This window comes from Nansenia antarctica (genome assembly GCF_963989245.1).
Source record: "Nansenia antarctica genome assembly, chromosome: 11".
Classification (NCBI taxonomy): Eukaryota; Metazoa; Chordata; class Actinopteri; order Argentiniformes; family Microstomatidae; genus Nansenia; species Nansenia antarctica.
Genome location: NC_137681.1, coordinates 8,026,507 through 8,042,195, shown reverse-complemented (window position 1 = coordinate 8,042,195; position 15,689 = coordinate 8,026,507). Strand labels below are relative to the sequence as shown.

At 46.2% G+C, this 15,689-nt stretch overlaps 2 protein-coding genes across 2 annotated transcripts; one reads left to right on the top strand and one right to left on the bottom strand.

Annotated features, from left to right (window-relative positions):
* Positions 1 to 41: 41 nt before the first annotated feature.
* Positions 42 to 2,024, top strand: arl3b (ADP ribosylation factor like GTPase 3b; the record flags this gene model as incomplete). Its single annotated transcript, XM_080541446.1, has 6 exons — positions 42 to 60; positions 786 to 929; positions 1,086 to 1,202; positions 1,334 to 1,384; positions 1,493 to 1,678; positions 1,977 to 2,024. Exons 1-6 carry the CDS (start codon positions 58 to 60, stop codon positions 2,022 to 2,024), a joined length of 549 nt encoding a protein of 182 aa, XP_080397572.1. The 5' UTR covers positions 42 to 57.
* Positions 2,025 to 5,397: 3,373 nt separating this feature from the next.
* Positions 5,398 to 15,343, bottom strand: trim8b (tripartite motif containing 8b). Its single transcript, XM_080541683.1, has 5 exons — positions 12,416 to 15,343; positions 9,376 to 9,471; positions 8,917 to 9,182; positions 8,235 to 8,350; positions 5,398 to 7,728 (listed from the first exon to the last, which is right to left on the bottom strand). The coding sequence occupies exons 1-5, from the start codon at positions 13,001 to 13,003 to the stop codon at positions 7,037 to 7,039; spliced, it is 1,758 nt and encodes a 585-aa protein (XP_080397809.1). The 5' UTR covers positions 13,004 to 15,343; the 3' UTR covers positions 5,398 to 7,036.
* Positions 15,344 to 15,689: the final 346 nt, after the last annotated feature.

Here is a 15,689-nt window from a genome sequence, read left to right as displayed (position 1 = left end):
CCACCCCCCCCCTCCCCTAGTAACCCTCGGAGCGTCTTGGGGAGATACAGCAACAAGATGGTGAGTTAAATATCTTGTGATAAATAGCAATTAACGATGTGGGTTAAACAGAATACAGGTGGTGCAATGAGTAAAAACATTGAGCACGATTGCAAATGTTGTCTTTGTACTAGTTAAGAGATTCAATAATTTGCAGGAAAATAAAGATGTTATTGGAAGCTGCCTGCATCGGTCTTGTTGCTCCGGTGGTGAGAGATTAGCTACCTAGCATGGCTAGCCACCCCCATTGAACCTAACGGTACTACTAGCTGATTAGCTCGAGTGGCTTCACGCATCATTCTCAATGTCCTTCTTTAGACAATAAGCCGCCGCCACCACACCTGACCTGTGTACTGTAGACATTATGCAGCTCATGTTTGACACTTCAACTCATCTGCTCTTCAGAGATCAATCATCCTTTTTCATGCCATTTATCATCTACAGGGCTCTCTAGTCTCACGCATTGGGCGTGAGACACAAGGGTTGAAATGCGGCGTGTGAACGAAATGCGTGTGTCTCACGCCCAATGCGTGAGACTTGAGAGCCCTGCATCTATGCCGTATACGCGCATCCTCCATGTAGACAACTAAACTTATCTCACAAGCAGTCATGTCACGGCCTATATAACAGTGGCCTATAGTGGCCCGGGCGCTCCTGTTGCATCCTCAGTGTCAAGGCCCGCGTAATGTTCCATAGACGTGTTTTTATCATTGGCCTCATTGTTGGTTTTCATTGGCATGTTTCAGGGTTTGTTGTCAATCTTGCGCAAGTTGAAGAGCACTCCAGACCAGGAGGTTCGGATTTTGCTGCTGGGGCTGGATAACGGAGGAAAGACCACCCTGCTCAAACAACTTGCCTCCGAAGACATCAGCCACATCACCCCCACACAGGTAAGGAGGGAACGCTCATAGTCGTCGCACTTAAAATACATCATCACCATCTCCACCATGCTCAAAGAAAAAAACGCAACCCCCCCCCCCCCCCCCCCCACAAACAACAAAAATACGTTATCCTACACAAGCTCACCTCTTTCTCACTCTGTCCAGGGTTTCAACATAAAGAGTGTTCAGTCCCAGGGCTTTAAGCTGAATGTGTGGGACATCGGGGGCCAGAGGAAGATCAGACCCTACTGGAGGAACTACTTTGAGAACACTGATGTGCTGGTGAGTGGCTGGATCATAGTGGTCCCTACTCAGGGGTTCCCCCTAATACCAGCTCACGATTCGTGGTTCTCATACAGAAAAACCTGTAAGTGCTACTACTCTCACTGCATTAAAAATCCTTTGTGTTTCAGATTTATGTCATCGACAGTGCAGACAGAAAGAGATTTGAGGAGACAGGGCAGGTATGTATTCGCTTGAATATTATAATTTTTTATTTCCATGTCCTCCATGTTGTGGACGCTCTGACGTGTGTGTGTGTGTGTGTGTGTGTGTGTGTGTGTGTGTTATAGGAGCTGGCTGAGTTATTGGATGAGGAGAAGTTGAGTGGGGTTCCGGTACTGATCTTTGCCAACAAGCAGGACCTCCTGACAGCAGCTCCTGCCTCTGAGATCGCTGAGGGACTCAACCTGCACACCATCCGGGACCGTGTCTGGCAGATCCAATCCTGTTCCGCACTCACTGGGGAGGGGGTCCAGGTTAGATGACTGCCTACACACACACACACACACACACACACACACACACACACACACACACACACACACACACACACACACACACACACACACACTCACCTGTCTGCCAATTCATTATTAGCAAAAACAGGATGAGAACAGTGTCAGCCAATTAAAACTTCATTATTCTTCATTTCTTTTCTGATTTAATCAGGGAATATACATACAAGGCCTACAAATACATTTCCTATATGTGAGTTTTATAATTGAAATTGGTCTAGTAGCTTTTTCCCCTAACTGTCTACTCAACTTCTTTCAGGAAGGCATGAACTGGGTCTGCAAGAGTGTCAACGCTAAGAAGAAGTAGTTCAGCTCAAAGCTCGCACACACACACACACACACACACACACACACACACACACACACACACACAAACACACAAACACCGATCCTCTTGGAGGACGGGCTGTACCTGTGAATGTACGCACACACTACACCAACGCAGACTTGAAGAGAGTTTGTTAACAGCCTGACCCCAGCCCCATATCTCGCAGATGTTTACCTAACACAACTCACTAACTCTACAACTGTCGTGGTAACTGCAACACTCCTCGCTTAGACTCCCACCTTTGCTTTTAAAAGGGAGGAAGGTTTAAGCCTTCATAGGGAACCCAGGCCAGGACACCACCCCCTCCCATTCCAGCTGAGCCTAACCATTCCAATCACCTTCCCCCATGTTGGAACCCCAAACATTCCAGACCTTTCTACTCCCCTTCACCAGAACACCAGCCTTTTCTCTCACTCCTTCTCAGGTTGTCCTGGAAACCAGCTCTCTCCATTCTTCTCTCTCTCTCTCTCTCTCTCTCTCTCTCTCTCTCTCTCTCTCTCTCTCTCTCTCTCTCTCTCTCTCATTCTTTACAGTTTGTTACATTGTTTTAGTTGTTCTTACATGTCAGCTGTATGCTCTTTTCTCGCTATGGCTCTTGTTTGAAGTGAGGTATATTTTTGTAATTCTTTATTTATGGTGAAGTAGAATGTAGGGTGCTTACAGATAACAACAACTGGTGTGGTGGGTGGTCACTAGGACATTGGAAAAATATCATCTACTGTGCTTTACTCCCCTATGAAATGATGACTCATGTTAATATGTAAAAAAAAAAGTACACTGGACAGTGGATAAGCACTACAGTTTTGATTATCAATTGTAAATAGTATGGCCCCACATTCATATATTATGTTATGCACATTGTAGAGTATATTTTACAGCTGTATTTTGTAGTCTATAATGTTTCCATATATAATGTATGTTGGCGGATTTTAACACGGTTGTGATGGTAGAATGTATGTTTTCTCAGTGTGTTTTGTGTCTGGGTTACAGGGGGGGAAATACACTAAGGCTTTTCCTTGTGATATTCTTGAATGTAATCTTGTCAGGATTGAAGGTACGTGAATAAAAAGATGTGAGAAAAGGCGAATCCTTCCTTGGGTGTCAATTTTATAACTTCACATCATTTACACTTTTTTGTGAGTGAATCTAAAGATGGAGTTCTGTCTGGACTGCGCAAGTGCACATTCGATGTGTAACTGTCATTCAGCCCTACAATGGGATGAGAGAAGCTTCAGTTATATTGCTGGCACACCATCACATTTACATCAGATTGGGTAATGGGAGCGAAAGGAGAAGGCGTGGGGATATTTTCGGATCATCCTCTTGTGGCAGTTAAAGACTCCAGGGCACACACACATCCGTGGCAGGTGGGGGTCAGCTGGTCTTGACAGTGACAGGGCCCAGCTGGTGAGGCCTCTGAGAGGGGGTGGGGTTACGCACCCACACACTCACATGCTCAGCTCCAGCCTTTTAGTCGAGCTCCAACAAGGAGAGGGCCTATAGAATCCCGGCTGAGTGTTAGTGTGCGGTTGAGAGTGCGACGTGCATTTGTGTGCACAATTCCTCTACAAGCCTCACCCACTGAACTTACAGCCAGGCCAAAGCTATGGAACGCACATAGCTGCGTGGTTATTTCATTTAATATAGGGGCGGGAACAGTCATAAAACACACATCCAGCTGTGTGTGTGTGTGTGTGCGTACTCTATCACAGGGATAAAGGGTGTGATTGATTCTGAAGGCCTCTGAGACTGGAAAATGGCCTCCCTGCTCTCACAAAGATTCTCATTGTGAAACACTCTCATCCTCTCAGACAGTCAGTGAACTATCATTGTTCCCCATTTCTGTTACCTCCCTCTTCCCTGCCATAGCAACTTAGAGAGAGATGTATGATGTATGAGTAAGCCATGGAAGTCATCATATCAACAAACAAAAAGCTAATGTATGCATTTACTCTGATGACACAGAACAAGATTGTATGGTATGTCCTTGGATTTAGAAAAGATTTGTATTGCTGGCTCATTTGTACAAGAATCAAAGATTATTTTTTTCCTGTGGGCTGAGTGGAGTCTCTTTAGAGCTTATCTACATGGCGAAACCTCTGAATGAGAGAACACAAAGTTCTGTGGTTGTTTTATCAGTGGATAAAACTTTTTTTTCCCCCTTCAGTGTGTGGGCGATTTGATGGAGCCAGACAGAGGGGTGTGTGATATGAATCTGAGATGTAGGCGACAGGATTACTGACTCCTCCTCATGGGTCGGACAGCTGTTCAGCAGCTGTGTGTGAGTGTGAGAAAGAGGGTGTGAGAGATAAAACAACCCTGTAATTTCATTCCGCACTTCCAACACCACAGCGCTTTCCTGCCCTCTTCTCATCAGTATATCACATCTCAGTTTCACTGACAGACAAGAGCCACCACAAATCAGATTCTTTATTCCATTCAAGTAGGAGGGAAAAGGGAGTGAGCTAGAAATAATGTTTGAGTAGTGGAATTAGAGAGGGGATGTACTGTATAATGATACTGTGATTAACATCACTTTTATATGGTATGTTAGATACAATAAAGCCACACACACACACACACACAACCTTATACATGTATCCACGCCTCACTTTCTCTGCTTGAACATGTCCTGTTGGGATGAGTGTGATCTTACAGGTTTCAGATGATGTCAATCAAATGTGTGTGTGTGTGTGTGTGTGTGTGTGTGTGTGTGTATGTGCATGTGTAACAGATTGGGAGAGTTTAACAGGTTTAGTATTTCAGTCAGAAATGTATGTACCGGTATGTTACTACTTCATAGGCTTGTCCTGAGTCAGGCTAATCTGAATGTAAAAAAAAAGATGAACTGTGCACAATTCTGATCATGGTGTCATTGTGGGACAGCAGTTAGTAACGTCTCCCCCTCTCAAACACACATGGGTGGATCATCCCTGCTGGCTGAAGGGGATTGAAGCCCAAAGTGCTAGGTAGCAGAAAGCGCTAATACTACAGCTTAATCAGCCCAGGAGGCACACACACACACACACACACACACACATTTAAACAGACCACTAATACTGGAACTGTTGATGAGGTTGGAGGATCTGTTTCTCTTTTCGTAAATTTCTGGAATGAACAGATGACTGTGCCGTGTCTGTATGGGTGAGGGGGTGGACAGCAAATGATACAATTTCGACCTAGTTTCACGACCCACAAACCAACTACCCCCAAACATCATCTGGACCTGTTTTCTTTGAGGGTCTGAGTCCGAGGAAGAATACAGAACTTCTTCAAGACCCTGAAAAGACCAACAACAACAACAACAAAAACAGACGTGACAGATTTAAATTCATTGATTTATTTGGAACCCTCCTTCAAATGACATGTCCGTAATTTTTCATTTCTTAAAATATTTACAAAAAGATATTGTTTTCCATTTTTTCTGTTGCTCTAATGTTCTAGTAACAACAATTCCTTTGAAGGGTTATGACCATTGCTTACATTGAGCAGTCCAGTCTCGCTTTAGAAAAAGTTAATGAAAAAACCCTCCCACCCTACTTTCACTCATCCTTTTAAAACCGTTACAGTTTATTTGTCAATTTTTTCAGAGTGCTCAAAAACTTCCCCGCATGCTTACAGCTGCAAACAGGAAGCCAGGGGCTTGTGTGCTTGTTGAGAGGATGTGACATCATCACCCTGCAGGAAGTACAATTTCAGCATCAGCAGTCCTCCAAATGCTTGTGTTGATTGGTTTGGTCGGTCCAGTTCATGTAGCGGCTCGTTGAGACTCCGTCTCGGAGTCAAAGAGTCTTTAAGACAAACACAGAACCTGCTCATATCATATGTCATGATATCAACTATGTAATGAAAGAGACAACTATGTAATGAAAGAGACAGTCTCTTCTTTCAGATGGAAGAATTCAATCCATTGGGAAGCCTGGCAGCATAGTAGGAACCCCTCTCCAGTGGGCATAGTGGAGGTCTGGAATCCTGGTGCTCCCAGTAGTATGAAGTTGCACCCTAGACCCTGATCTAAAGTCAGTTTGACATGTTTCCTCCTAATGGATCACGTTAGGATTTCGGGGAGGGTTAGCTGGTCCTAGACCTGTGCCTAGGGGGGCCAACTTCTACCTGGAGCGTCTGTCATCAAGGAATTCCCAACCTCCCCAAGTGCATTGTGGGTATCCGACATGTGAACATGGAAGAGCATGTTTGTGTCCCAAGCTGTACAGTACATCCCTGAACCCAGCGAGGAGAGGAGAGGCCAAAACAGAGACATGACAATAACAACCATTTGCTCTCGTTAAGAATCTAACGTTACCTAACATAGTCCCACGGGCAGAGAAAAATAGAACAATAATGATATAAGGCAATCTACCTCACTACAACGGGGAGGGACATGTTACAGACAGTTCAGACATCCCCAGGACTAGAATCGCTTTGCTTTCCCAAAACAAAAACAGCACTGAACGGCTTCTATATTTGTGTTTATTATTCATCCCCAACCTATGTTTATGGGAGCATATGTGAGCATGGAGAGGGTGGGGGTGGAAGTAGGATTTTCTATTTACGTAATCAATCCTTCTTCCGCCCTCTAAAATAAAGAGATTTTTTTTTGTCCCTCTTCATTCCATGACTCTTTCTCTCTCTCCCTAGGTCACTAGAGAAGGACTATGGCCTCTGTGACCAAGTGCATAAGACTGAACAATTGTGGTCGTTGCACAGACACCACATGTATAATACACTACATGTATAATTGACGGAAAACAAAAACAAAGAAAGAACTCAAATATAGATCAACCCTGCCCCCGAGTGTGTGTGTATGTTGTGTATGTTGTGTGTGTGTGTGTGTGTGTGTGTGTGATTGTGTGTGTCTGTGTGCGCACACGTTTTGTCTGTCAACCAGAGAATTAGTGCTAGGTAGATGGCTGTCCCTAGATGCCTGCATGTAAGTGTGTGAGTATGTGTGTGTGTGTGTGTGTGTGTGTGTCTGCGTAAGTGTGTTTGTGTTAACTAGTGACGTAATGCTTGGTGGAGGGCTGTCCATAGAGCCCATAGAAGTCTGCGTGTCTGTGTGTCTGCGAGGCATCTATCCAGTCCCTCACTGCTAGGCCCTGCATGGAGGGACCTCCAGAGGTCAGCCCTGGTGGAGGGGGGTAGTCCTGCGCACTCACCCAGGGGAAGGAGCCTGAGCGCGGGTACGGAGGGTGGCCACGGTGGCCTGACACGGAGGGGACTCCGGAGCAGTAGCAGTTATCCATCGTACACACCAGGATCTTACGCCCGCCATATTGAGGCAGCACAGCCTGCTGGGAGGAGTGGGAGGAGCTTCCACCACCAGGAGGGAAGTGGGAAGAACCAAACACAGATCCTGAATGGTGATTGGTCAGTGAGCCACTGCCACTTCCTGTCCCACTGCCTTCACTCATATGGGAGGGGCCACAGGTGCCCAGAGGCTGCTGATTGGTGGATTGGCCCTCTCCGGAGGTGGAGTTAGGACCCAGGTAGGGCTGCTTTGAGGAGGAGGAAGAAGAAGAGGAAGAGGAGGAGTCTTTGAATCCTGAAGTTGTGGTTTTCCCAACGTTCCCGCTGCTGTCTGGGAACGCAGAGGAGTGTTTTCTTTTCTCCGCGCCAGAGCTGGAACCGAGGCCGCTGGGATACGCAGGGACGGACTGGAGGAAGGTAGGGGGGGTGAGGGGAGCTGGAGAGAGAGAGAGAGAGAGGGAAATAAAGGAGGACATGTGGATCACATTACACAAACAGATACACTGCTGGTAAGCCTGTTACAGTGTTCAACTTAATAATAATAATAATAATAATAATAATAATAATAAATTAGACTTATGTTGTAGTTTTATATCATTATATCCCACACCACAACACTATAGCGCTTTTCTAGATACTCAGACGCTTTACAAATTGAAAAGATCGAGTAGTAATAATAAAAAGAAACAAAAAGGTAAATAGAAGAAAGTATAGGGGCCTAATTAAGGTAGTGCTGGGGACACATGGGAAGGGGAGGGGGAGAGGGTTAACTGGTGAAGGAGAGCTTGAAGAGGTGGGTTTTGAGGGCCTGTTTAAATGTTGGCAGGGTGTTGGCCTGTCTGATGTGGTTGGGGAGGGCGTTCCAGAGGGACGGGGCTGCGGCTGAAAAGGCCCCATCACCCCAGGTCCCAACTTAAATGTTCATGTCAGAGTCTCTCTTACCTTCCAGTGTTCTCCTCAGACTCTTCTCTCTCTTCGACAGTTCAGACAGGAACAGTTTAGAGTTGAGGCTTCCCACCTTGTAGGGAGTGAGAGCACTGCCCACACACGCCTGAGACCTGCAACACACACAGTCACGGGACAAGATTGCAGATCAGAAAAACCGACAACCATATATAGGGAAAGTCTGCTTCGAACAGGGTTCCTACATGTTTCAACAAGTCTTTTTAGACCTTTTTTAGACCTTGTTGAATAGATTTCTTGACCTATTCGCGACACCATATGATAGCTTTTTGTCATCCTGTCGTAGCTTCGTTCGCCAATAATTTCTCCCGGGGGCAGCGAATTGGCCTTTTTTTTTTGTTCCAACTTGATTAATTTCCACGTAAATAGATGTGGTCGGACTGATTTCCTTGCAGGACAAACTAATCTCATTGTTTTGACCTAGCACCTAATTTCTTAGACCTAATAACTGAAACTTAAGACCTTTTTAGGCCTTATGAGTCGGATTGCTGGATTTGAGACGTTAAGGCTTTTTAAGACCAGCGCGGGAACCCTGAACACTACATAGGGCAAGGTCCGCTTAGAAACATAGATAAAGAGACCTGTCCTGAGTATAAAAACATACATTTGCTCGATGTGTATATCAACTATGTAGCAACAACGTGCTAGCTAGCTATCTCACCGGTCCATGAGAATTCTGACAGGCTTGGTGTTCTTCATGAAGCCGAGTTCCTCTGCCTTGCTGAAGGCCGCCTGGACTGAGCTCATCAGCTTCTGGGCCTCGTGGCGCTGTTCTCCTAGAGCTAGAACCTGGGCCGCGTTCTCCTGGCAGAACCTGGACCGGGCCCGATCGAGAACCTCCAGTGTCCGACCCAGATCCTCCTCCAGAAGCTGCTGCATCCTCTGGTACTGCACACGCACCTCCTCCTTCAAGTCACACACTTTGTCCTGTAGGAAAGAACACGCACAAAGACACTGTTACACAATCATACATACATACTGCTCATTCTGCACTCTCCCACCTCCACCACCTCCATATCAAACACTCCATGTCCAATAGACATCAAACGTGCATGCGTGAGTGTGTGTAGCCTGGTGTCGTGTCCAGCAGTCGTGTTGAGTATGCGTCGCTCAGACGTACCTCAACCACACACTTGTCAGAGTCCAGTTTACAGAGCTGCTCCTCGATGTCCTGCACTCTCTCCTCCACCCGCTCCTGCTGCCTCAATAGGCTTTGCTGAGAAAGAGAGATAAAGAGAAAGATAGTACGTTAAAGAGATGAGGAGGGAGGTAGAGAGAGAATGTGTGTGTGTGTGTGTGGGGGGGGGAGATAAAAAGTATATTTATAGTTGGGTTCAATAGTCCCTCCTCTACTGATTCCCATGGAAAACAACAGTCACACTGTCAATGGAGAGTCACTATCTGACTAGCAGGCCTCCACCAGTAGCCAGGGAACCAGCTCATTTAGTCTACATCTAACAAACATTTCATCTGATGGGAGGAGGAGGGGGGAGATGCTGTCATAGCAACCTAGAGCTATTTTGTGTTTGCATGAGTGAGTGAGGATGGAATAAATGGGGGAACTGAAGAGAAAGGAAGAAATGGGTATAAGGGGATACAGAGAACTCTTCTTCTCCTCCTCCTCCTCCTCCTCCTCCTCTCCCCCTTTCCCCTCTGACAGCCTCACGTGTACACATATTAGGCACTGTCTCACTCTGTGACTAAATGGAACTGTGGTTACAAAAAACACTTTTATTTCTGAGCTGGTGATCACACGTCAACAACAGCAGATACCCAAATTGACCGAACCGCGCCGCTGAGCTGATGTCAAACCAAGCCAGGAGTAACAGCCATATCCTAAACGAATGCCAAGCCAGACCCGCCTCCTTGACACCATATGTCCATCTGAAAGGACTGGATTGGTATCTGCAGTACGGTAATAGCTCCACCTTCTGATTGCCAAAAAACATTGGCGAGGTGGAAATATTCTAAATATTTCTCACACCTATATAGGACAATCCTGAAATGTCAAAGGGAACTAGCAGTTGGTATGGAATTGGTCTAAAAGCGAGAGGAGGAGGCAGCTAATGAGGACATGTGAAGGCATGAGTCGTTAGCCCTACAGGTCACTGCTCCAGGAGCACACAGGCCTGGATCTCACCAGGGGCCCAAGACTGTGAGCTGATGGTGCTGTCTGTTAGAGTCTGGCTCAGCCTGGGGGACCAGGGAACGGGGGGGGGGGGGGTGAGTTCAGTACCTTTAGGGGGGTACTGTGGTTGGGAGAAGAGAGCAGTCCTACATAACTGTCATTTCCACCCAGGGGAGGGGGGTGGGTGGGGTGTTCCGGGTAGGTATGGTGATTAAGAGTGGGAGAAAGGCTAAGGGGTATTATTACCGCACTTCAGTGATCAGTGTTTTTAGCCCTGACACACATCATACAGTAAAAGAAAAATAGTAAAACTATGCATTGTGACTATTTTAAAAGGAATAGTAAGATATCCACACCCCTCAAAACTAAAATCAACTTGGAATTTCCCCCCAATTTAACACAGTGAATATGAACTGTTCCTTAACTGAGTCAGAGGCCTATTGCAGGCGCACAGATGAGTCAGGGAAGAACTGTTAGGAACTACCTCCTCACCGTTAATATTGCGTGTGTGTGGTCACCTATGAGTCAGTAACCAAGCCTGCATGACTTCTTCTGCCTCACCCCAAACTGGTACCACCTACCTACCACACCTACTTCTTCAATGTGCTACCACCTACCTACCACACCTACTTCTTCAAAAAAACATTTGGGTGAAAAGGGAGATAAATGGAAAATCAAGTTTTACATGTGGGCCAAGGTTTGACAGCAGGTAGGCAGACATCTGTCAGACCATGAGCAGCCTCTAAAACGTCAATGGACCAAAGCCAGAAAATGTAAATTAAATGAAAAGCAATACAAACAAGCAGAAATGATCCAATTATATGTTATCCTTAACAATCAGGCTAGGTCACAGAATAATTGACAGGAAGAGAAGGAACCGGTAAGCTGGCAGACAGGCAGGCCAACCACCACCACCACCACCCTGCATTGTGCAATGTAACCCACCAATCTGCTTTACTAAGACCCCAACCCAGGAAGTGGAGAGATGCACAGAAAAGCCAAAGGAAACCACAGAATGGAGTGACAAATCACTTTATTCCCCTATTCCCCCATCCCCATCCCCCTCCTCTCCCCCTCTCCCCCTCTCCTCCACCCCCTTCCCCCCCCTCTTCCAGCCAGCGGACCCAGGCTAGGATGCACCTGTGCTGGAGAGATAAGGCCGGCTGAGAGCCTCTCATTGTTCCACCCTCCACCACATTGTTTGTCACTCCAACAGATGAGAATGGGTTGGAATGGATCACAATTGAAAAATGCATACACTCGAGGATACACACATATACACACAACAACAACAACACACTTTAATTCAATCTTTTTCCAATTTAAGCTTTTCTCTGTTCTCAACCAAGATTCATGGAATTGACGTAAATACTGCTAGGGAGGGAGAGACATCGGTAAAATGTATATTTATGTCACAAATACACACACAAAAAAAGAAACGTGTACATAGATTACAGGTTAAAATGCTACCCTGGGGATCTTGTAGACCTACCTCTATGTAACCAGGGAGGTGATTAAATAAGCCCTTTCAAACGAGCAGATCCAGAGTTTCTGTGTTGATGCCATTACATGAGAGGGTGGTTGTCCTCAATAATGTTGTGTGTGCTGCAGCCCCATCTGTATATGTTGTACATGCCATGTTGCCTGTCAACTTGTTTGTCCAGTTAATTCTTGACTAATAATGCAATGCTGCGACGGCCGTGAATGCATGCACTGACACGGAGGCATGCACACAACCGAGGCAAGGACAAACTTTAAGAGTATGCACTTAGCCAAATGACCACTTATCAGCTCGCCAGACCTGCTTCCTAATCTCAGATGGATCTCACCCTAATGTCTAATTTCTGGCAATAACCACCCTAACCCTGATATTGTTGTGTTGGGTTTGTGACGTTTGTGTAGTAGAGTGAATAACACTGTTTGTGAACGCCGCTGAGCCTTTGGCAGAAAGGCGGCAGGCAGGCAGGCAGTGGAGCGAGTGAGTGTGTGTGTGTGTGTGTTTATTGTTTATGTCGTGCGTTATTGTCCTTACTCTTATGTCGTTGCGTCGCAGCTCCACGTCGGTGACCCCGTGCCCGTGGCTGGGGTGGCAGCGTGTGAAGCAGCAGTACTGACAGACAGCGGTCTGCTCCGCCTCACAGTGGTACAGCCTGTACTCGTCGTGCTGCGGGCACGTCCACGCCTTCACAGCCTCCGCCTCCACCAACAGGTGGCCCAGCGCCGAGCACGGCTGCTGCAGGTGGGTCTGTACGTGGGACTGACAGCAGGGGGCATTACAACGAAGACACACCTTCACCGCCGGCAGCGGGGGGCCGCGGCGGCACAGGATACACTGCAACGCCGGCGAGGCGGCCTTCTCCACGCTCAGAGCGTTGTATTTCTCTACGATGTTGGACAGTTTGTGGTTTTTCTCCAGGCTGGGTTTCTGTGTGTAGGCGTGGTTGCACTCCGGGCAGCGGACCAGGGAGGAGTCCTTCGCCCAGGCCTCGCTGATGCAGCCCCGGCAGAAGTTGTGTTTGCACGGCAGCTGGATGGGGTCTGAGAAGACGTGCAGGCAGATGGGGCAGATGAGCTCCTCCTCAAAACAGTTCCTCCAAGTTTCAGCCATGTCAGAGGCCATGTTGCAGGGGGGGCATACAATGGGAGTTTCTCACATCAACCAAAGGCCCTTGGACTGTCTTATTCAATTCACTCTGAATGACTTGAGGGGGAAGACCTGTGACACTGGATGCTGGAGTTTAGAGCTAAATCTAAATGTTAAACAGACAAAAAAATGTACAGAATCGAAAGTAACAACTGTCTATTGTGACGGAAGTGACAGTCTGAAGTGAACCGAGACAGATCTCAATGACAACTGACTGGTATTGCTTCAATTTCAGGTAGGCAGGCAAATTCCAGAATGCAACCAGAGAAGGCCTTGGGCAATGATGACAGCACCTTTATGAGTACAACACACACAGTATGAGCTGACGGTATGCAAACACGGCAGGGTATGGTCTCCTTTCCCCTAAATCACACGGTCATTGTCTGCTGCTTGGAGAATGACAAATATTTCACTTTGAGAGTGTAGAGGCCTTATTCTGGCAGCCATCAACACACAAACCCAGCTACATGTAGGCTATGGGTATGCTAACAAGGCACAGAGAATCCACCAAGCGACATGGTTTTACACATGACATTGAATCAGTTTGAATTAAGCTGACATTGTTACATCACCGTATCTGGAGCTAATGAAAGACACTTGATCGCTCACCTTCTCCGCCCGCTCTGCGCAGGTCTTGACGAGATAGCTTTGACTTCCACGTCAATCTAGTAATATTGCTCCTAAACCAATTCGGGTCACAAAATAACCAATGAAAAGTTAAATAAGATTAAGTAGCCTAAATGCCTCCTGTATATCTCCACACACCCTGAGTAGGGCAAGGCTATATATCTATTTTGGACGGGGATCTTTCAAGAGCTACCAGTGAATTGATAACGTGTTCGTTATGGGTTGACGCAACGATAATGTGTCAATAAACGTTGTACATCTCAGCTCAAAGCTCAGCGCCCTTGTCCGCTTTTCCTAAATGTAGGCTGACTATTTTGGGTGCATTCACCAATGCAATGCAATTTGATTATGCTTGGGACTGCTATTTGACAGTCGAAAATACCCCCCACAAAATTATTTGGATTTGCAAATTAGATAGCCTAGGCCTGCAATGTGACAAGTATCCCCAGCCCTTCAATAAACATTGCTTCACGTTGCGACGGACTTTGATCCTGACAATAGCGACCAAATAAACAGCCTGTTTGTTTGATGTGGAACGTCTGTAAGCTTTGTAGCAGAGGCAACCGCTCGCCTATCTGTACACAAGACAAGGCCTAGGGGGGGGCTAGACTTATTCACAGAGATCCCCTTTCTTTCTGTCCAATATGAGGGGCCTGGGTGGGTTTTCTAAATAAAAACATCAAACACCAGGACTCGTTTAAAGGCTATGTGCTGCATAGTTTTGTCGTTTTAATAGCCGACTCCAGTCTCCACGCCGCACCACACAAAGGGTTTTTTGAGAATCCGATGGAATGTTGGAACGCTGTTCGAGTCCCGGGTTTCACCGAGCGTTCTATCGAACGTCTCTGGACCCAATGATTCTATGTTCTGACCCAATGATCTGTTCTGACCCAATGATATGTCCTGGCCTCTTTATCATAATACAATGATATGTCCTGGCCTCTTTATCATAATACAATGATATGTCCTGGCCTCTTTATCATAATACAATATGTTCTGACCCAATGATAGGTTCTGGCCTCTTTTCTCTGGTCTCCTCTCGGCGAATTCGGACAATTATCGTACGTACGCCTTTAGCGAACAGCATCGCTGAACTGTATTCATTAAGCTTTAATTAATTCGTTTAATTCTCCGAGACGTCACCTCGCCATTTTCTACGACTGCAAAGGCATTTAGTAGGCTACGCTACGGATATTTACAAACTACGAAAGAAGCGCTTTGACTAACATTTATTAAACTCACTATTATTATATACAATATGTATAACAATATATAAATATACCCTTCTAATCTTAAAGGGGACGTCGCTGCTATTCTGTCCTTGTTAAAGGTAGCTGTCATCAGCCATCTTGCAATCCTCATCAAAAAAAGACAGAGAATTCGCTGTGTGGAAATAGGCTGTAGGTTATTCCCGGAGCTCTTTTCATTCGCTGATTAAAACAGAAAACAAAAAACCAAAAAAATCCGTCACATTTCAATCACGCCTCGAACATGATTCTCAGATCCAGCGGTGTAGATGTGGCCCTTTTCGAGGCCCAAGTCGCGTTGTTATGTCCGGGGCGAGCCACCTCCGTTGATAAGATATAAAATCCAATACGCCTCTGCTCTCTGTATCATAATTTGTGATTCTCTCCCCCTCTCTCTCTTTCTCTCTCTCTCTCTCGGGCAGGCTTCGGGGAGAGGAGGAATGCAGGCTAGCTGGACTAATCTCGGTACGGTAACATCAGCTCCCCCCACCTTCCGGATCAACGCTCCCCCGGCCGTCACGTGACCTGTCACACAACCCGATGTGTGTCACGTTTTTTCACGGTAGGAGTTGAGAGGAACGAACAGGGGTAGGGGTAGGGGTGGGGAAAGAACGGTATTTTAAAGGCATACCTGCATTGGTGCAACATCCATAAAACATCCATAAAATAGCCTATTCATAACGTAAGTAAGTGTATGCGCATGCTACATATGGGAACGGCCGAATTTACTTTAAAATATGAACAATATAGGGTTTTTGCTGTAATTTCATTTAGTAAACTGAATTACT

Bases quoted from the DNA above. Each gene is read 5' to 3' on its own strand.
- trim8b (XM_080541683.1), bottom strand. From the start codon at position 13,003: ATGGCCTCTGACATGGCTGAAACTTGGAGGAACTGTTTTGAGGAGGAG. The intron at 9,183-9,375 runs GTACGTCTGAGC...TCTTTCCTACAG, and splicing joins CTGACAAGTGTGTGGTTGAG to GACAAAGTGTGTGACTTGAA. The intron at 8,351-8,916 runs GTGAGATAGCTA...TGTGTGTTGCAG, and splicing joins GTCAGAATTCTCATGGACCG to GTCTCAGGCGTGTGTGGGCA.